Here is a 23,236-nt window from a genome sequence, read left to right as displayed (position 1 = left end):
AAAATATATTAACAATTGATTGATTCACTGCAACATCACACAAATCCCAAGACACAGAAATATGGCCTCTTAAATTTACATTTTTAAATAATATTTATATGATATTATGATTTATAATATAAGTCTTCGTTCAGAAATATGACCTCTTAAATTTACATTTTTAAATAATATTTATATGATATTATGATTTATAATATATATTTAGTCTTCGTTCCCATTTCTGGAACAGAGCTCCTAAAACCCTTGAAATTTCCTAAGTGATGAGAGTGGTAAAGGTGTCTTTTGTGATGTTAATGGCAAAAGCATCTAGGGTGGTTGTCAGGAGAATCAACCACATAAATAGAGGGTCGAACTTTAAGTCCAGTCCCTCGACCTCTGGGGAGAGGCGAGGAGCTAGAGATTGAATCAATTGTCAATGGCCGATGATTTAATCGATCATGCCTGTGTATGAGGCCTCCATAAAAATCCAAAAGGATTAGGTTCTGAGAGTTTCTCCAATGGTGAACTTAGAGATTTGAGGACAATGGCCTACCTGGAGAGGGTATGGAGGTTCGGTGCCTCTTCTCACATACCTTGCCCTATGTATCTCTTCCATCTGGTTGTTCCTGAATTGTATCCTTTTATAATAAATTGAAAATCTAGTGAGTAAATGGGTTTCTTGAGTTCTGTGAGCTGCTCTAACAAATTAATCAAACCTAATGAGAGGGTCGTGGGAAACTAATTTATAGCTGGTAGGTCAGAAGCACAAGTAACAACCTGGGCTTGTGACTGACTTCTGAAGTTGGTGGGGGGCCATTTTATGGAACTGAATCCTTAACCTGTGGAATCTAACACTATCTCTGAGGAGATAGATATCAGATTTGAGTTGAACTGTAGAACAGACACACAGTTTGTATCCAGAGAATTGCTTGTTGGTGTGGGGACCCCCCTTCCTCTGTGGAATTGGGTCCAGAACCTATTAGATATAGGAAGCATTATATGAAAGATAGTAAAGGGATTACAATAACATATATACTAGACACTTTAATGAAGTACAGATAATGAAAGTTATGCATTGACCATTATCATCACTAGGAAATATCAATTAGTCTCAGTCGAAAAGTATTAGCAGCTCAACACTGTTTAGCCTCACGAAGATGACACTGTGGTTCTGGGTTTGTCTGAGATGTTTGTTTTAGTTAAAAAATATGAGTGTGAGTGGACAAAGATTTATGCTTTGCTGTAAATTCTTTGAAACTTCACAGTTTACATTAGACTCAGTCAATGCTGATATCGTAGTCCATGCCCATAGTCTTATGAATCTGGGAATTGTTTTTCACAATAAAATTATAAATAGGCCAATGATTTATGAGTTACAATGTGTTCTTCCTTGATTGACATAGTAGCTAAAGTTTATTCTTTAGCAATACCATAAACAAGAGAATTATATATACATAAATTAATTACCAATTTAAATTCATGAGTAAAAAACAAGTAATAAATGATTTATTATCAAAGGAAAAAAACAAAAACTGAACAATTCAATTGTTTTTATAAGATTGTCAAAAGTTCTGAGGTGTAAATAGACTATGGATTGCAACATGATCTTTGAATAAAAGGTCAGAGATACGTTTTCAAAGAGGGCAGGAGCAGTGTAGATAATCTTACACTTAGACAATGTTTTATAGATTAGAAAGCCAAAGCAGCTCAATATGTGATACTTAATCAACACTTCATAGTATCTGTACTCATATTAATAATAACTGTCAAGGATTATAAGTTCTTTTGAGAAAGAAACAAAGGTTTCTGCTCAAGTGTGATCTGAATACTGAAGAAATTTAGCATTTAGATGGCCAAAACATCCAAAGAAATAGACTATTCATTCTAAACAGAATCCTGACTTTTGGCTTCCTATGACTTTATGGTTTATACTCCATGGCAATCCAGTTTTAACAAAATGAGCAATGAGAATTTTGTTTTATAATAGTATAAATGATGAGATACTATACGGAAGTACAGACCCAGTGTAACTAACTTCCAAACACTGAAGGAAGACTGATTTTAGAACCTCTTTTTTAATCTGTTTGGGGTGATCTACAGTACAGTACAGAAGCCTTTGTGGTCCATTCATTCATTCCTGCATTCACCCAAATACCTGTATTGTGCATGGGTTCTCTACAAACACCAAGATCAATATCATGGGAAGAAGACAAAGACAGGAATTTGTGGTACAGAATATGTACATACTGTCTCTCTGTTTCTCTGGGAAGAGAGAAAGATACACTTATACATATTCATATTGACATGTATATGTGTTGTTAGCTATAACACAATGACACGTCATAATTCTACAGCACTTTTCAGTTTGCAAACTGCTTTCATATACAATAGCTTATTTAAGCTCCTCAACTAGTGGTTTTTTCATATAGATGATGATAACCTAACTATTGCTGTAGATTTACTATAAGAAGATACACATAATATCCTATATTTTTAAAAAGGTGAAAATCATTATTCTACTATAATACTGACTTTGTAACTTTTCCTATTTTTTAAACTCCAGATTTACAGGATGTTAACATAATATTAATAATGTGTATTATAAAAAGTAAGAGTTATAAGGTAAATTTATGCAATATTTGGGTTTCATGTTTCTTTGGGATTTCTCTGAGCTCCTGCTATGCTAATCTATATTCTTAGTCCTTCGGAATGGGGATGAAGTGGCTGCATTTCTCAAATTTACATGACAATAGAATTTTTTGTTGCTTGGAGTGTTTGGTCTGAAGGGTGAACACATTTGCAAACTCTGGTACATACATATTTCACCTTCAGTATTTTACAGCTGTATATATATTCCTTTATATAGGAACCCTGGAAACTTGAAATTAGATTAGCTTCCAGTCTGCTACCTAAAACCCAGAAGTTCCCTATTGAATGACTGAGAACATTATGCAATTCAAATCTAATTTTGTGTTGCTTGCTCTCTAAATGCCCAAATAATTTGTAAACATAGGTCGGACTATAGAAATAGTTCAATTTCATAATTGGACATTCCTATATACTTTATTTTCCCAATTTTTATAATCAAAGTTTATTGTTATACTCAGAAATAAAGTGCAAGGGAAAACTGAGTTTTAAGAATAAACCATTTGCTCTTATGCTCTTAAAATGTTGCTCCTAAAACATGCAAAGTGTTCTAGAAACATTTTTCAAAATACAATAGGGCAATTGGCAACTTTTTAAAAATTGACGATATTTGAATTTCATTTCTCAGAACTAATAGCAATATAAATGGTTTCTGATGATGTTATTTAAAGCACTGTGTTGTATTGCTTCAGAATTTAGGTTCATTCCTTCTCAATGGACCACCTTGGGCCATTGGGAATGGACTACATCCAAATAAATTTGCAGATGTGATGGAGATTTAAAAAGGATAGGAAAGTGAAAATGAATAGGAAGGACTGAATAGTCGCTGGTTCAGAACTCTTTATAACTGGGAGAATTAAATTCACAAAAAGTCCCAAGACTTGTTAAAATCTTGCTACTCAAAGTGTGGTGCAGGACCAGCAGCACCAACTTCCAGGAGCTTGTTAAAAATGCAGAGTCTTGGGCTCCACCTCAGACTTACCGAATTAGAATCGGTATTTTAAGGTGATCCTCAGGTGATTGATTCCAGGGCATATTAAAGTTAGAGACCCTGCTTAAAAAAAAAAAAAAAAAAAAAGTCCAGGAAAACCTCACTAGAGTCCATTATCTATTTTAATGGGTTGGAAACTTCATTTTAGCCTTTTCCTCCCTTTTAGTTCATGTCTTTCCAAGAATAAAAAGGGTTATCTAAAAAGTTTTATACAGAACCTGAAAAAATAGAGTGCTAGTCACCCTACTTTTTTCCATCTTGTTGAGGACAATTTGACACAGTTATTGAAATAATCACCTTGCAATATCATGAGCCTGGTCATTTTTTTTTTCCCCCTTACATGAGGCTTGTAAATGCTAAGCAGTTAATAACTAAGAGCTTTTCAAATCAATCAGCTTTTATGATGTTTTATCCAACGAGGATCAAGAGATTTAGGATTAAAATTGTCAATGAAAATTCGAAAACGATATCTGGCTTAATCTTTTTTTCCCATTCTAGATTCTTGGGCTGTTTTTTGTTCTGATCAGTGATACACATACACTTTTAGGCATCTACAATAGCTAAGCATATTCCAACCAAAGGATTAAAAGATAAAAAAAAAAGCATCTCTCTATTACAAAATACTCTCATCTTTAACCTCTGAAGCAGATCATTTATTTTAAAGTTCAGCATGTCATGGCCTTGAAAATAGAGATAGCTTTGAGAAAGGATATAAGTTAGCATTTTAGCTGCAAAAGGGAGCTACTGATCAAGATGCAATCTAGCTCAGGAAGCATTGCTTGGTAAGTAGAATTTTACTATTATGTTTACATAAGGAGCATAGATTGTTATAGCAAGCGAGATGCATGGAGAATTACCATATCCCCATCTTTCAGCTAACTCTATTTGACATGGTGATGTTTGAGAAGGGTATGATGATTCATAGAAGTATTTTAATAAGTATTTTGATAAGTTTTACTATTTTTTAAATGTAAGTGTAATTTTGTTATTGTAGACATAGGGGAGGCATTGTTTAAAATCCTATGTAAAAAGGGATTTCCATTGTATATACAGTAATGAAGAGACACAGGGCCCCACTTCCCACCATGGAAATATAAGGTGGGGAGGGTCTTTCCTTGCTCCAGCAGTCAATGTCTGAGCATGTGACCTAAGCTTGGCCCAACAGATTCTTCCTTCAAGGCCTGTGAATTACAGATGAACAGAAGGTTAGGACTTATAGAATTTACAAAGACAGAAACATGTCTAGAACATCTTTGCCAAATGTCAGCAACTATGCTTCTTGCACTGGAGTATTTGGAGCTGCCTTGGCTCATGTTCTTTTCCCAAGTCTGGTTCTGTATCCTTTTTATTCTAAGTCTGTATGTCTTGCAAGTTAATTCCTTTTCTGTTTTGGCTTGCAATCAAGAATCATGACTGATACAGAAACACCACCTTATCATCAGACTTGACTAGTATCGCTATTTCAGTTCTACACAGATCATTGATGTAAGTTTGAGGAATTGGTTGCAGTTTGAGTTATCAATCAATTAGTGATAAGAGTGAAGGTGGGGGTGGGGGTGGAAATGATAGTAGTTACCAGCTGCAAGAATATATCAAGTACCAGAAACTATGTTATTATGTCGACTTGAGTACCTCTCATCTTCAAAAATGCTATGAGGGTCAGTACTTAATACATCCATTTTGCAGATGAGAAAATTAACATTGCTGTGTAAAAAGTCAAACACTGAAGTTATTTTGGCCAAAATCATATGCTTAATAAATTCCTGAAGCAAGATTCAAATCCAAATCTTTCTAGCTTAAATCGAGCTTGTATTCTATTCAGGATCCTGAAGGAGCTCTTTAAGAACTAAATCAATGTCACTCATTGAACTTTATAAGTGATAATAATTAAAATAATGTATCTCTACATTAATTGAGATGTAAGGAAAACTGAAAGGTCTTTTCATACCTTTTGAGCTGGTTATTTGAAGTTTTCTTATAGAAAATAAATAAAGCCCCACCCCCATGAAGAGATCATTTTGAAACATTTCTTTGAAGCAAAATAAAACCTAAAACTTAAAAGTCACACTTACACTAAGTTGTGCTATGTCTCTTTAATACAGTGTTAAATCTTGCCCTTGAAACATGTCTAAATTTCATAAAAGTTTGATATATCCCAACAAGCTTGTAGGGTGGATGTTGGACCTGCCTTCTATATTACCCTGGAAGGGGAACTCTCCTATCTGTGTGTAATTATGATGGTATGTGAAAATTACTAATTTTTCACAGGATGACTCAAATAAAAAAGTTTGGGCAGGCATATTATTTTGAAGATATGCAAAAGCACATAATTAGTTGTCCAGCATTACAACTAAGCCTTAAAGGCAACACTTTCTAAGCCATTTTTAAGATAACTTTTCCGTATAAAATGATATGTATCACTAGTCATGGTACTTTCTTTTTTAGAAGTAATTACCATAATAAAATGGTAATGATGGTTATAATAGCCGGTTATAATATTTATTGAGCAGTTATTAGGTGCCAGGCACAGTGCTAAATGCTTCACATAGTTTGCCTAATTTAACACTGGTGACACCAATGAGGTAGGCAGTATTATTACTGCCACTTTACAGATATTGAAAAAGAAGCAGAGCAAAACATCTCTGCCTGTTTCCTGGTGTTTGATATGCAAAGGATCATTGCTCAAGAGAGAATTTTACGCTTCACTATAGCCTTAGGATGAAGTACAAACTCTAAAGTTTAGCATGAATAGTCTTAAAAAGATCTGATCCCTGACTATCTACTCTTTACTCTCATCACCATACTACCACCCCCCTCCCCCAATTCCCCTTTATGCCATTTCTAGTGAACTGCTTCATATAGTCAAGTCCCTTCTGTCACACACACTCATTCCTCAAGATCAGTAGAGACAAGACCTATTCATTCTTTAAACCCCAGCTCACCTCAGAAAATCCTTGGCTGATATTCTAGTTAGATTTGGTTGCCACTCCTCTCTATGTATGTGTTTCTGTTATAGAATATATCATACTGTCATACATCCATTACATTATTTGTCTTTTTTTCCTACTGACCTTTAAGCTTCATGACATTAAATATGTTATTTGTTTTGATATCTCCAATACCTGACACAGGACCCAGCATTCAGTGGGAACTCAAAAAATACTTTTATCGAATGAATGACCAAATCTTAAATAACCACCTTATTTGTTCTTTCTCAATCATCCTGCCAGAAAGAATTTGCTAAATAATTGTTTACTATAATTTCATAATATTCAAAACTATTAGAAGGAATTCTATACAAAGAGTTAGAGAATCTAGGTTCTTGTCCCATGACTGTCATTTAGTAACTGAATGACCTTGATGAGTGATTTACTTAACAATTATTTTTAAAACACATTTGCCTTGTGCTAATGGGGATGCAGCAGAGGACACTGTAGACAACAACCCTTTCCACCACAGAGCTTGTATAATCAAGAACTGAATTTCTCACCAGAAAACCAAAGAGTTAGACTAAGGTCCTCCCAGGTCTAAAATTCCATGAAACAATAAGCCAAACCTCAAGGTCCTTAAAATATGCTATGGAAACACAGAAAAACATGAAGTAAAATATAACACCAGGCAAATCAGTTCATTACCAGCCTCTGACATAATTAATCTATAAGTATTAATTCTTCTTTCCAAAAATAGATACCTTATGGAAAAAGAGACAGTATAACATTTTTTAAAAGATTAACTTAGATTTGGTCTGATGTGAAATATCGAAACCCTCTCTAGCTATAAGTTGTAAGATTGCCAAGAACAAAAAAAAAAAAGGGAGGTGAAATCATTTTAAGGCAATTAACAATGATTAGAAAGTTCTATTTTATCCCTTGGGAAGATGAATCTAATCGATACATCTAATGTTAGTCACAACATAAAGAACAACATGTTCTCTAATCAAATTTTATTTGTGTGATAAATTTTTTGATTGACAGTAGCTGGACCAAAAAAAAGTAAAATATATTAGTGGACAAATTACATAGTAAAAACTAAATTAGCCTAGATTCTCAGCTGCTTCATTATAAAATTAGGTAGGGAAGGTCATAATTATTTAGAATGAGCCCAAATCTCAGCTGGAGAATATTTTAAATGAACAAATGATGCAAGTAATTAGAGAGGAAGGAAAAGTTTTTCTAGCCAAGTCTATGATCCAATATTGACAGACATAATTAGCATGCTACCTTCCTGATCATATTCTGATAGGTGTTTAGACAGAAATCTAATTCTCTAAGGATAAATGTTGTTATTTAATCATAACTGAGTAAAACATATCAATTCCTTGACATGCTGTGATCACAGGATATATTTTCTGACACATCCCTTTCCCACAAACTTGACATTCTATGGTTGTTCCTGATGGCTTATATGGACATTTAGCTATGATAAAAACTCGATAAAATTAGTAAGCATACAATACTGGGTCTGTTCTTCTATTAAAGTCATAAATCATGAAACCTGAAATAGGCTTTCAAATTATATAGTGAGTTTTCTCATGTTGTAGATGAGGAAATTGTGGACCAGACAGGTTAACAAAATTACTGCTAATCTCACAGCTGGTTAGTGGTGGAGCCCTGATGACAGAAGAAATCTATTGCCTTCAACCTAATGTTCTTCTCACTGTTATATTATGCCAATACTCTGTGGGCTGATTTCCAGCTTATAAACTTCAATGTTTATAACATTGAACCATAGTACCAGGACCAAGAGTAGGTGCAGAAGCGGGCAGTACAGAAGCAGTTCAGGCGGTTGGCTTATTTTTCCTTGAAAAATAAAAATCTCTGCGAGTTTGGGAGAAGAAAAATAACAGCTAGTTTGTATGTCTGCAGCAAGACTGGCATGTTGGAAATAAAACAAAAAGCTTTCCTCATATAACTAAATTTGAGAGCGTGAATAAGCCGAATTTCCCCATCTGGAGACTCTCAGACTAGACAAGTCTTACAAATTGATATAAGTGTATAGGTCTGGGGCCCAAAGGAAATTAGGTCAGGTCCAAAAAAGAATCAGGTGGCTGAACACACATCAGAATTTTAATATAAATGCAAAACAGAGGTCGGATCTAATGCTGTAATTCACTGAACACCGTTAGGACACTAGAGCATGTGATGAAGAAGCCTTCGGGACAAAGTTATAGACAGGGAAACAATATTGCAGGACAGAAAATGTTTTAATCCAAGTATAATCCAGACTTTGATCCTCCTTTTAATAAACTCTTCTCTTTCCCCTCACACATCTCTCTCTCTCTCGTTCTCTCTCTTTCATTCTCTCTCTCTTTCTATCTCGCCTCCTTCCTTCTTCACCTCCCTCTCTCTCTCTCATCTTATCTTCTCTTTATGTAGGATATTTTTGCTTTTACTCAGTCATTTTATTTCCTCCTTTACTTTGTTTCTGAGAATTGAGGTCTACGACAAGGCTTAGAAAAAGTGCTTTGATAAGAAAACTATTCTGACATAAAAATTATCAGAACACATAAGTTATATTGTGTAGCTCAGGGACAAAATTGTGATATGTAGGAACATTTTTTAAGAACTCAGACAGGAAATTTACCCCTTTCAACCTGCTTTCTTAAGATCTCCAGCTCATTCTCCAAAGATGCCCTTTGAAGGCTTTGTATATTTCCTTGGTGAGAGAGTGGCATTTATGAGAGCCAACCCAGGGATGTTCCAAATACATCCTGCCACTAAGTGCTGGTATGAAAAGTTAGAGCATTTTCCTCCTCGGAATCTCTTGTGGCTTTATCTCTGTGCAAAGGCCTGAGCTTCTTTCAAAAGTTCAAGATTGATTTTTGGAGGAGAAGATAAGTGAAAAATTTTCTAGCCAACACAGAAACAGAGTCTTTTGGTTAAATATCAGAATAAGAAAAAAAATCCTACATCGGGTGCTATGTCAATTCTCTAAAGAGAATGATTATTCTCTAAAGGGAATGATTTGAGAAGATTGCAGACATTTCAGGATAGAGGGTGATAGCCTTCAGAATTTTCATTTTTTTATAAAGTTCTGGTGGTTGACATAAGTTAAAAAACGTGTTCGTGTGCTGACATTTCAGATTTATGTATGCAGAACTATGTAAAACTTGGAAAATCTCCCTTAAACTACCATGTATTATGTTGACGCAAAGTTTTAAAAATTATATTTGTAAATATTTAGTCCTTACAAATTGTATTTGTATTTATCCAAAATAAATATCACAAATTCTCAAAGTATACTAAATGTGGATAGTTTGTCATTAAGATGCATGCTCTGTCTTTTCTCTGAAAGGAAAAAAATAGTAGGGATTTTTTTCTATCAACTTGCCACATAAAATATAAGTGATAATTTTCTTATCATTTAAAATATTATAATAATTAGTCATAAGCCAGTTGCCCAGTGGTTTACTATTACTAGCCCTGCATTGGATATGTCAAGATAAGATCACACATTACTTATCTAAACACTTCTACAGCCTTGCTGGTCATTTTAAACAGTAAACTTGTTGAAAGTTTAATTCATTGCTCTTTGAAAAGAATATAAGGTTGTTCTCAAAAGAAATCACTTATAACATGAATTTCCCCAAACCCTCCCAAAAAAGATGTGAGAAATTGACAGTCAGAGGACATGTATTTATAGATTCATCTTTTACTTCTTCCAAATTCTAGACAATCTTCCTTTTCACTGAAAAATGGAAAATGCGACAAATGTAAGCCCTTACCAACTTCCCATTTCAGAAGGCTGTTGTCTTCCCTCTCCATTTTTCCAATGACATACCAGATACATGCCATCCAGTGTGCAAGGAGTGCAAACATGGACATGAGCAGAGTCAGGACGATTGTGCTATGTTGGGAATAACGGTCCAGCTTCTGCAGAAGACGCAAAAGACGCAGTAGCCTTACGGTCTTTAGGAGATGCACGAGAGACACCTGTGGTAGGAGACAGAGCAGCGCACCTTGGCTCATGGGTTCACTTCATGCTATGACAGTTACTTTAACTTACAGCCATTCTGGAAAGTTCTTGAAATTAAGTATAATCAGGATTCCAATGCTCTGGTCATTTGTATGACCATTTCTGTCGTTTCTTAGCATAATTGGGAGGTAGTAGGATAGAGAAGGATAAAGCAATTTAATTTCTTTGAATAAATACTTATTTTTCTTACTTAAGATTTAACTCTTTTTCTCTACCCATCTGATTGAATAAAATTTTGTATATTCCAATACACAATCGAAATACATTATGGTATCAGGATTGAACATGAGGTGTCTCCACCTCTAACACACATTTTCTTTCAATCCCACTTTCCCTCTGGGTAAGAGAATTCTTATAATTATAATTCATGTAGACTCAAGTAAAAGCTTTCAAAGTGGTAATAAAAGTAACTTAGGATTTAAAAAAATAATAATTAGAACTATAATACTTGAGTAAGTTCTGTTCACAAGTACCAGTAGCATCTCCTGCCTCATGTACTATACCGTTTTCTTTCTAACATTATCAAGAAAGAAAACATTTGCCTGAAGAATACACATTCTGAGTTTTCTCTCAAGTAAACATAGCTAGGGAACCAAAGTCAGATGGAATGAAATGTTAAAGAAATCTCCTAAGTCCTGCATTTTAGTACATGAGGCAGGAGGTGTACATTTTGGAGCTGGAAGACAATACTTTTGTTTGTTTATTTATTTGTTTATTTCTTCATTTCTTTTTGTAAGGCTGTGCAGTATAACAATAGCATAACTTATAAATTATTCCTCATAACTTATATTCCCTGAGAAGTAAATATGATATGTTGAATAAGCTTTTCTGTTCAAATAGAATATTTTATCCTGACTAACTTATTTGAGAGAATAACAAATTTATGTGCCAATTTGATAAATGATCATATGCTTACTCTTATGAAAAGCAGAAAAATTATCAGTGATAAGAGAGAAATATTCCTTCTTTCCTTCTTCTTTTTCTTTCTGACATAGATGTCGATCGATTACCTGCATTCTTTATAAAGCATTCATGCTAAATTTCACAGTCAGAATGAAGAAAGGTAACAGGAGTGCAGTGAAAGTGTACAAGTATTTAAAAGTCATCAACATATGAGAATTAAAATTTTCAAGGAATCCTTTATTTGTCTTAATTTTAGGCAATGAGGATGTTAATGATATATAAATGTTATATATTTTAGATCGTATATATTTTATAATATAATTATATAACATATGTATTTAAAATTATCCTATTTGTTTAGTGCCTAAAGAGAAATGCAATATAAAAAATACTAGCAGTATTTATTAGCAGAAAAGCAAGTTAATTTAGAGCAGACACCATTTATTTAAGAATTCTTCAGTAAAATTTTCTTAGCATTTTTGTGAAATATACTTCTCTTAGATTTTTTTTTTTTTTTTTTGCAGCCTTGCAAAAGCCTGTTTGAAGTCATTACATTTTCATTATAGTACACTTATCTAGTCAAATTCAATCTTAAAAAGCACTTTAAGAGGTCTGGATAACAATTCAAGGTAGCATTGATTGATATCATATACTAAAATTTCCCCCAGAACTTTCTTTTCGGTTGACTTATAAAACTCTTAAAGATGTTGACAACTTCAACTTCCCAAGTTAAAAAAGAGAAAAAAAAAATATTACTATTTTACAGGCAATTAACAAATGCACAAATATGTACTGAGTAGTCAGGATTACAGTTCCATCTTCATTCTGAAGTCAACATTAACTGTATTTGAAGTATTGATCACTTTAATATTGAAAACTGTGCTTTTAAATTCTTAATAGAGAATACGATTTCTACAGGAGGTTGTTAACTGTGTAGGAAATATGTTTAATTGGAACTAATAGTTAGTAAATTTTTTTCCTGTTAAAATTGGTCACTCTAGCAGCAAATTGCATTACTGGTCCAAAAATGCTATTATACCTCCCTAAAACTCTATTTATAGAGAGCACTTAATGCTTTTAAGAATATCAATCATTAAATAGCAAAAATTATTATTACTACAAGTGGGCATACTTTCTTTCCTGTGAGGAAACATGAGGATAAAGCTTTAAATGAAGAAAGAGAAGTTACAAATATCAATAATAATTCAACAGAACTCTTAAGTTTACGTTAGTCATTGTATATGTAGGTTTCTGCCCCATCCAACATTTTTACAAAGACTTTTAAGAAGTAATTGAATTCTCTTATTTTAATTTCAACATTTTTCTCTATTTTGATTGGTCTCCTGTTTGGCCAATGAATAATGAAATACTCAAGAGGTAGAGAGTAAAGGTCATTAAAGTAAGAAAAATCTTCAAACTGCCCATCAAATTTTGAGACAAACATCTGCCTAAATAATATAAAATTGTGCTTGTCTTTCTATAGGTGGTTTCCTTGTCAAATGATTTGATTAGTGAGTCAGTATTGATGATAAATTTAGGCTTTTTATAGATCCTGGTTCTAGGTATTTAAATAACTAGTTACAGGTAATGCAAATTTCAAATTTCAAAAATTTTTTGAATTTGTTTGTGGCCAAATTGCCACAAACATTTAAAACATGAATATGTGAAAAATAAACACAGGTTTATTTTATAAAAACAACCTTCAAAGTCATGTGGAAGGGAGCTCTTTTCGTTACTCACCACTGTGACGTTGAAAGCATACAGGAGATCAAAAGGCAGGGCAGCGATTAAATCAATGATGAACCAGGTTGTGACATAGTGGATGCAAATTGATCTTGCTTCAAAGATAACTTGGCCAGACTTGCTGACATAGGTTGTTCGGAAATTTAAAATAATATCTGTTTGGGAAAAAAGGATAGAGAAAGAGAAGGAAGGAAGAGAGAGAAAATAAGGACAGACAAAAAAGAAGGAAGGATGAAAGGAAGAAAGGAAGGAAGAGGCAGGAAGGAAGGGAGGAAGGAAGAAAACTATAAAATTCAATAAAGTTAGGCAAACTTATTCAGATTGATAATATCCAAAATACTCTTTTTGACAGATCCAGTTCAACTCAACAAACAAGTATTGAAGAAGGGTAAAGAGAGTAATATTTTCTGAGCACTAAATATATTACAGGTACTGGGTCACATGTTAATGTAATTAAAATAAATAATACCAGCAATAAAAGCAATAATAATCACTTACTAAATGCTCATTATTTATCAGACATTGTTCTAAGAGCTTAGCTTAGGTGATTTTACTTACTCCCCAGAACACCTTCTGTAGCTGACAGTATTAATTCCATGTTAGAAAGGCAGAAACTATGTCTCAGTGAGGAAAAAATAACTCATCAATGATCATATTGCCAAAAGGGGCAGAGATGATTTTGAACACAGATATAACCTGTAGTTTGTATATCTTTAGACAATATCATACTACTTTATTCCATGTACCAAAGTTTTACTAATCCATGTGCATGTGGAATTTGTCCCTGCCTGAGGTACTTGTATTAACAAAGTACCCGGAGTTTCTTGTTCGGATTTCTGAGTTAAATTTTTCATTCCATTTTAATGAAAGATGTAACCATTTTCAACCTTTCTTTACATCGTCCTTTTATGATCTCTTATATTTATATTTCTTTTCTATTTATATTATATTTTAATCTATTTATTGAACTCTTTGCAATATATGAAGCCCTTGAGAGCACTGGTCAAATAATAAAGCCATAGCCATGTGGATCATCTTAAGCTCACTCCTGTTGCCTGTGAATAAATATGAGCCTATCTTTTTAGTTCCCGGGTTAAATATCATTAGAGCATTGGAAAAAGTTACCTTTTCCTTAATTTGTTTTAGAATTGAATATAACCAGACCATAGGGAATTTCAGGATTGGTACATACACATGAGGGTATTAACGATTGAGAATTTTTATGGACTGGTGAATCCAATAGAAACGTATTTCTCCATAGAACTTTGTTCTTGGGGAGTGTCATGATTCAGCGATTCGAAGGTCAAAAGAGGGAATGTGGGAAGTAAATATTACATGCAAAAAGAATAGGAATTCAAGGAGTTATGAAACAAATGCTAAGTTCTGAGTTACATAATAAATAGATGAATTGGAATACCTTTTTGCAGCTAATTTAAACCATTGGAAATAAGTGGAATAGTGTCATTTGAGGTTAGAAATTTGTCAAATAATAATGAATGTCAACTGTAATTGAAAAATAAAAATAAAATAAAATAAAATAAAAATTTAAAAAATTTGTTGATATGATCATGATAATGACCAATAAAATATATGATAATGTGCACTTTATATTTGTATACCATTTTTACTTTTAACTTAACATTTGTAAAAGGCAGAATTCTGAGATGATCCTCCAGGACACTCACCCTCATATGATCTCTTCTTGAGTGAGGGTGAATTGAAACCTGTGAGCATAATGAGATATGTATAAAGCTATGATCATATTGCACGCAGTATATGGCGAATGGGTGGCCTAACCTGATCAGGTAAACCCATTATAAACAGAGTTTTCTTCAGCTGATTAGAAGAAGTCAGAGGCCAGTGAGACATGCTCTTGTAGGCCCGTAAGAAAGCAACTTTCCATATTATGTTAAGTAGTCCCCTGGCAGAGAACAGTAGGCAATCTCTAGTTGCTGAGAAGAGCCCCTCACTGACATCAAGCAAGAAATGAGGATCTTAGTCCTGTGACTCCAAGGAAATAAATTCTTCCAATTGTGACATGAGTTTGGAAGGGAATTCAGAGCTCCAGAAAGAACACAACTTATCTGACACCTTGATTTCAACCTTGTAAGGCCCTGAGCAGAGAATTCTGCTAAGCCATACCTGGACTTCTGACCTATTGAAATTATGAAGTAATAATTGGGTTTCGTTTTAAGACATTAAATTTGTGGTAATTTACTCTGCAGCAATAACAAACTCATACAGTATTTATGAGGTCCTTTGGTTCTCTATATAGCCTTGTGGAGTGAGATAATATAGGAATTATGATTAGACAGATTACTATATTATTATAGATAACACATATGTTCTTAGCATGAGACCAGTACTGTTTGAGGTCCTTTATAATCATGTCTCATTGACTCCTTATAGCAATGCTAAGAGGTAGGCACTTTAATTACCTTTCTTACAGATGAGGAAGCTGAAGCAGGCAAGAGGTCAAGAGACCTGCCCAGGGTCACATAGATGATGAAATTGAAGCACAGGATTAAACTTCTCAGCTAGTTAGTGAAAGAGCAAGACTCAGATCCAAGTCTTCTAAATTCCAATTCAGCTCTTTGAGTTTTGGTGCCTTGAGACCAGTCACCTTCCAGGTTGGGAAAAAACGTTTGAGGTGACTCAAAAAGAACTATAATTGCTCTGGTCTATTGTGAATTATCTCGCTTTTTAAAATGACATTATCAAAAGTCATATTTTCATCAAAAAAATAATATTATTGAAATACTTCCATTGTTAAGATTGAGAATATGAAAAGATGAAGCTAGTGAATAAACCATTCACAGAAATGTGAAAATAATCTCAAGGCGATTTCCATTGCAGACTAAAAATGTTATTACGGAAAAGTACCAACGTGTCATTGAAGAATGGCTACCACAAGGAGCTCAGTGGACTGCCATGAGATTGTTATGGCAGTATGTGAAGTTCTCATTTTTTCTCTTTGACTTTCTAGACTCATGTATTTCTGCATTAGCAAAGTGCAAAGCAATTCACATCTCAGGCCACCAGCTGTCAAAATAAAACAGAGATTTCAACTTCACGGTTTCCAAAAGAAAGCTCGGGGTAGGTATTTAGGATTCCATCTTATGAGTGAGAAATCTGAAGAGTTGTTTCCCAGGCTTTGGTTTCTACAGCATGAACTGAGGTAAGTCATTATAAAATTGCAGGTCAGTCTATAAACTCATTATAAAATTCTTTGCATATTAACTAACTGATCACCAGGCCTATTACACATTTTGCAGAAAACCCACTGTCACCATCAATTAACTGGGGCACTCCCTTGAATGGAGGAATGAATGAAATGACTGGCTTTTGGTTGACTGACACAGAAAACATTTTTAAAGTCATGTGACTAATTATGTGATTGACTAAAGAATAAAATAGAGGTACAGACATCTGAAAAGGAAAGATACTTTCTTGAATGAGTCATTACAAAATATCAGTTGGAAGTTAAAAAAATAATTTATTATTCAATTGAGTTAATTGAGTGAAAAGAATATATGCTAATTCTAGATTCCAAAAGGAGTCATTATAAGACTTTTAGACACAAATTGTGATAATAGTAAAAGAATAAAAGCTACTTTTTAAAATCTATGGATACAAATCTACTTTTGAAATACATGAATACTTTAGGTTTAATTTTGGGGGAAAAACCTAGGTATATATTACATTCTAAGATTTCCAGGACTGTGGTACTATTGTTGTGCAAAGACTGTAGGTTTACCCAATGATTATTAGTATTATTTTTGGGTGCTCATCTCTAAAAAACTCTAGTTCATCATATGAAAAGCATAGACTTTGTTCTGGTGTATTGTGATTTATAAAAAATTTTTTTACGTTCATTAGTTCATGTGGTTCCCATGCCAACTCTATTAGATGTACTACTATCACTGTCGTTTACCAATGACTCAGGAGATTTAAAGAAATCTCCTTAAATTTATGATGCAGACGACATTTTTAAACTCATAAAGATAGTAAGCAACGAAGAGACAGGCATCTTTTGATATTAGATCCCATTTTCTTTTCAATATTTTAAAGATTCATTGTACTTCCAAATATATTTTCAAGGGAATAACAATAGATTGGTGCAGGAAAATACAGCTCTGTGTGTAGCTCTTAAATCAAACTCAGCATTAGTACCAGCCAGGTAAAAGAATAGTAGTGTCGCAGAATTGACTGTGGGGAAATGAACTCTCTTTGATTCTGGAAATACAATAACTAAGTTTTTTTCTAGAGATAACTGAGAATTCACTCTGCTTTCTGTCTGTTGATAAGGATGTGGTGGTGGTGTTCCAAAACCAGGAGAACTCAATGTTTGTAAATATTCCCTTAAAAGAAAGGGCAGAAACAGCAAGTACCAGTTCTTCTTTAAGACTGGGGGGAGCATATAATAAAATAATTGTGATGAGGAAGACACGAGTCTCATAGATCTGGTATCCCTCATAAGAGAATCTCAGGGGCAAAGTGAAGCTTCGTGAGCACTGGCTATAGCTGCTCCTTTCCCTGCAGTTGCCTCATTCTCCATAAGGTTTTGTATTTTTAGCAGATTAAGTCAGCGACTCATCAAAATGTTATAGTAAGAATGTGGTGTCCTCCAGACAATCCACAATTTATCTCAAAGGCAGCAATATGGTTTTGATTTTGAGACAGCTGGAAAACATAAGTACAATATTTTTCAACTTTAAGTGTACTCATAAAAGTGTACTCATCAATATCTAAGTTTTAATGTTTAGTTTTTCTTATTGATTACATTTATTATCAATGTTCACAACTGTCCACACACACACACACACACACACACACACACACACGAACAGAGTTTGAATCAGGAAGAGTATTCCAAAAACCGTAACAAATTAATTCGTAAGAATTTACTACGTAGAAATCTTAATGTCTCATATGTTTGTGCATGCATAAACAATCTTTTGTGGCATGTAGTGCTGGTATCATGTATAATGAGTAAATAAGTAGGGCATTTAGAGTATTACTATACATACTGTATGTCATTTATAGAATTTCCAAAAAATTAATCATAATATATCCCATCGAAATTAGGCAGAATATAATCGAATTCTCTGATGATTCGGATGCCATTTAATCGTTTTGAATGATAATCAATTTGCCTTGTTGTATTTCAGTTTTACATAAACATGATTAAAATAAAGACAAATAATAGATACAACTGTGTACATGTTCTGTTTTCATATTGTTAAAGGCCTCCAAAAATGAGTGTTTCATTTCTCTCCCACACTATGTGGCTATGCATGTGGACTAAAAATTAGGAAAGTTAAACTCATTTTTTCTAGTTTGATTTCCTTGAGAGCTATGGAATTAGAAAGCAAAAAAAAAAAAAGGTTAAATTCAATATGGCACAAATAAGTAGATTTCTTTATGAGCATGCATGCTAGATGGGAAATAATTTTAAAATCATATTGGCTTACTTGTTAAAAAGTAAATTAAAATGTAATGGTGTGCATTAGAGCATGTGAACCACATACAAATAATTAATATCTTCATTTAGCCATTTCTTTAAAAATTAATCAATGTAGTACAGTAAGGGTGGAGAGATATTTAACTAAACTAGCTGCCAGACTAATATTCTGAAGATATGCTGTCTTTTTTTCATTGCTTTGAACACAGTATGATGCCACAGCAAATTTGAGCTACAAGGAGTGGTCAAATGAATACCCGAGAGCTGATTGATGAAGAGGCTTAAGGGACTAATAATCCTAAAAATTACTATAACTGATTGCTAATATTAGTGCATGAGATTTTCATACCACTCAACCTTTGCTTATTTTGTCAGCATTTGTCCCTCTTGCTTACCTGAAAGTGAAGGATTTATGAAAAAGAAAGGACAGCATATTTAGTGAGAAAACAGCATTTAAGGGCAATTGCATTTAGAAAGAAAAACAAGGCCGAAAGAAAGCAACCAGAAGGATCACGGCATGGTGGAGGCTGTTGGCTTCTGTTTTGTACTAGTGTGGCCAGTGTTACCATGGTGGACTCTTTTATGGTTTTGACTTTCAACATCATCATGTGGACTCATATAGAAGAGAAGAGACCTAAAAGTTCTCTATCTCAATGTGTCTTCAAATGCAGGAACTCCATCCATATTATCCTTCATAAAGATGTGATCAACCAGTCTTTCAATGTTTACAGCAATGATGAGCTCCTCGCTTTTTGAAAACATTATCTAAGTTTGACATGTCCATCCCTAGGTATTTCTTACTTTCCTCAAGATGACTTCCTCCTTGTAACACCCTCCCCTTGGTTCTGGTTTTGTCCTTGGCAGTGACATAATACACTGTCCTCTCCCACCCAAAAGCCCCTTCTATAAATATTTGAGATCAGTTATCAAGTTGTCTCAGTGCTCCAGGCACGCACTCCTAGTAGATATCTATTAAAATCCCCACTAATCACCTATAAGTAATTATTTTATTATATTGTATGACTTTGTACATTGTTTTCATTTTATTGTATGTTTACCACATCAAAAGACTTCCACAAAATATGCACATTAGTATTTGTAAAAACTACCAATTTGGGCACCCCATAATTTATTCACTTGTTCATTGATAGATAACTCCAAATTAGATATTGAACTTTGGAATTAGTGGATCATTTTTTAATAAAAATAATTTAATGATTAGACATGACCACTGGAAAACCATGATTTAAGAATATGCTGCTTAATTATACAAAATCTTTTGGCTCGGTTATTCTGTTAACAGTTATAGTTATCAGGTGGTCAGACTTCCAAATCTAAGTACAGTAAAAAATATAAAGACTATTGTATCTATAATATCTAGTCATGAAATTGAAAAAAAAAACTTATTAGAGTATTAATTTCACATTAAGTAAAATATTGATTATCCAAGTAACAAAAAATTTAGAATTGATGAAGACTGAGTTACATAATTTTTAAATATGTTAATACAATTAACGTTTACCCCATTGTAAAATCTAACATCTATATTTTCATTAGAGAAAAAAATTTGGATTAAATAATAAGGTTTTTTATAGTTACATATCACTTTATATTTTAATTAGAACTTTCATGTTCATTTTCATATTTGAGGAAAACAACATCCTTGGTTTTTGTGGTAGTCAACCCTAGCCCATCCTACAAGGCTATAGAGTGGCTAACAGTGAGAATCTGGAGCCAGACTTCCAAGATTATAAACCACTGAGCAGATATTACTTGGCATTGCTGTTATTACTACTAGTAGAACTACTACTACCATTTTGTGGGCTTCCCAACTAAGAAACAGGGACCATGAAAGACTTATCTAAGGTTGTCCACCATATTAATGCTACTAATCTTTTTGTTACTTTAAAGACATGATACACATAATATAATGGTGTTAAAATGATAATAAAATAATAATAACAGTGAAAATAATAGCAGATAACATTTATTAAATGCTTACTATGTGATAGGGATTGTTTTAAGTGCTTTACATGTATTAGCTATTTGATCCTCACTTGGTCACTATGAAGTACGTATTATGTCCATTTAGTGATAGGTTGCAGACTCAGAATTAACTTGCCCTAGATTACCCAAGTAGAAAGAGATGGAGCTGGAATTTATACTTAGAATCTGTCTGTATACTACTACCCAATCATTTTTTATTATGATTCTTTTTCTTTCAGCCTAGGAAGGGAATTCTCTGGTGATATCGGTGAATTGATTTTTGAAACTTAGGCAATGTTTCAGTCATAAAAAGATAATATTTAGTAATTTGACTATAGGTTGCCATATACAAAACTGTTCAACATATTTCAAAAGAATGTTTTTTAAATTTGCATGTATACTGTAAAATAAATTGATCCTAAGTGGACAACTTGATGAAGTTTCCCAAAGCTGATCATCTTTGTCATCACCAATGGATAGATATATAACTAGGACTAGAACACCAGAAGCCTGCTTCATAATCCTATCCAATCGTTAATCACCAAAAGGTCACTGCTGTCCTGATTACCATAGATTAATTTGCTGAATTAGTTAGGAACTTTATATAAGTGGAATCGTATAGTATATACTCTTGTGTAAGGATTACTTCACTAGACAGTGCATATGTGATTTTTTATCACTGAAGTACCATGGTACTGTGTTCACTATTTTTAATTGCTATATAGTATTTCATTGTATAATTACACAGACATTTGCTTCTTTTGAGTTGTTTCCAATTTGGGCTATTACAGTTAATGTTCTTAAATGATTTTGTGTATGGTGTGATGCAGGAGTCAAGATTTGTATTTTCCCAAGTGGACATCCAGTTGATCCAGCACCATTTTAGAGAACATTATCATTTCCCCAAGTGTTTCAGTGACATTTTTGTTATAAATCAGGTGATCATATATGTGTGAATCTGTTTCTGGTCTCTACATTTTGTTCCAATGGCCTATCTGTCAGATACTGACCTTTACAGCCCAGTCAGAAACTAGGTTTAAGCTTTTTTGAAGGATGTGTTGGAGCTATATTTAGGGACTCTCAAGAGCATTTAAAATATAGCAAATATACTTGACTTTTAAAGCAAAGTTGATTAGTCACAAGTCTTAAATGTTATATTTTTAAAAACCTAAATGGAATAAAATATTCAGTATTTGAAATAATGGAGTCATGCTTGATAAGGAAAAAATAGATTCTTACCTAAGCACATTATGATTTGAAAGTTATTTTTATGAATGCCATAAGTAAAAATTGCCCAAATATTTATGCCAGAATTGCATTTGTACTTGTGGTTTTGTAATTCAGTCTATTTTTAGTCATTATGAAGAGTAAAATCACAAAAAGATCAATATTATCAAGCCACACCCCTCTGGTTGCAGTAATGTATGAGTAGAAGCAGGCAATAATGACAAAGTTGGGGCACAAAATAGTTCTTTGCTCTAGTTGTGTTATAATCCAGGTTACTGAAGTCAAAATTAAAGCTGGGAAGAAAAATAGTGTCTAAGAGAGAGAGAGAGAGAGAGAAGGAGAGAGAGAGATTCGATGACAATTTAAGTTAAGTTCACCAGGCATTGAAGAACCAAGAATTCAATACGGTGGCTGAATCATCAAAGTCAAGAAAGGAAATCACAAGGCAAACTGAATTAAAAGTCCAATCATATGTGGAACTCAACAAGAAAGCAGTATTAGAGTGGACCAGGAGGAATTCCAGAGCCAGTGAATTCCAAGATTCACCTGGGTTATAGTCAGAGTTGGGGAGGAAGATGTGCTTCAGGAGATTGAATCTATCTTTTGGAAATGTATAATATTAAAGAGGTTACCAATTAGAGATAAAGCTTCAAAAAAAATTTTCCAGTTATTTCTATTTGTTCATATTTCATTCTCAAAGTTTTTAAAAGTTCTTTCTAAGTTTATTTTTTAAATGTATTATATGGTATTTCTGAGAGAAAACTGTTCCTATATCTGTTTATATAAAATATAATGTCCAGAGTTTCTCAGTAATATTCTAGAGAGAGTGAAATATAACTCTTAAAATTTATCAACTGTATGTTTTTCTACTTATTACATTTTCTACTTGTTTTAATTACTTGTTTCTACTTGTTTTCTACGTATAGGGTAGTGGTTGTTGATATACAAATAACTAAAATTTCACAAAAACACATCTACTTGTTAAAAATGATCTATTCAGGTAGGGTCTAGTTCTCAAATTAACTTTTTATTACATAGAGATAGTTTTATGCCTGTTTTTCTAGCAATATGGATAAAACCATATTCTCTTTGTCAGGGCTAGAGTCAGAAGGTGCTACAAAATTCAGGTTACTTGGGATTGAATACCACCACAAACTGTCAGGCTAAGGTTTTATTCTAAGAAGTTATTTTCTGAGACATCACTCAAGAAACTGAGCAATACAAATGTGGCATTCATCTGTCACTGTATGTTACCTGATGTGGGATAGTTTTGTTGAATTCTATTACCCAAGCTAATGCTGTTTGCTTATGTAGTATTTAAA

General features: G+C 33.4%; 1 protein-coding gene across 1 annotated transcript in view; it reads right to left on the bottom strand.

Moving 5' to 3' along the window:
- Nucleotides 1-23,236, bottom strand: part of KCNH8 (potassium voltage-gated channel subfamily H member 8) — a 304,007-nt gene that overhangs the window by 100,671 nt on the left and 180,100 nt on the right. The window contains exons 6-7 of the mRNA XM_006907271.1: nt 13,235-13,392; nt 10,341-10,548 (exon numbers count right to left, since the gene is read on the bottom strand). Of these exons, the coding sequence (XP_006907333.1) occupies nt 10,341-10,548; nt 13,235-13,392 (366 nt within the window). The remainder of the gene's footprint in view (nt 1-10,340; nt 10,549-13,234; nt 13,393-23,236) is intronic.

The sequence above is a fragment of the Pteropus alecto genome, unplaced genomic scaffold (genome assembly GCF_000325575.1).
Source record: "Pteropus alecto unplaced genomic scaffold, ASM32557v1 scaffold92, whole genome shotgun sequence".
Classification (NCBI taxonomy): domain Eukaryota; kingdom Metazoa; phylum Chordata; class Mammalia; order Chiroptera; family Pteropodidae; genus Pteropus; species Pteropus alecto.
This window is presented reverse-complemented; position numbering and strand designations above follow the sequence as displayed.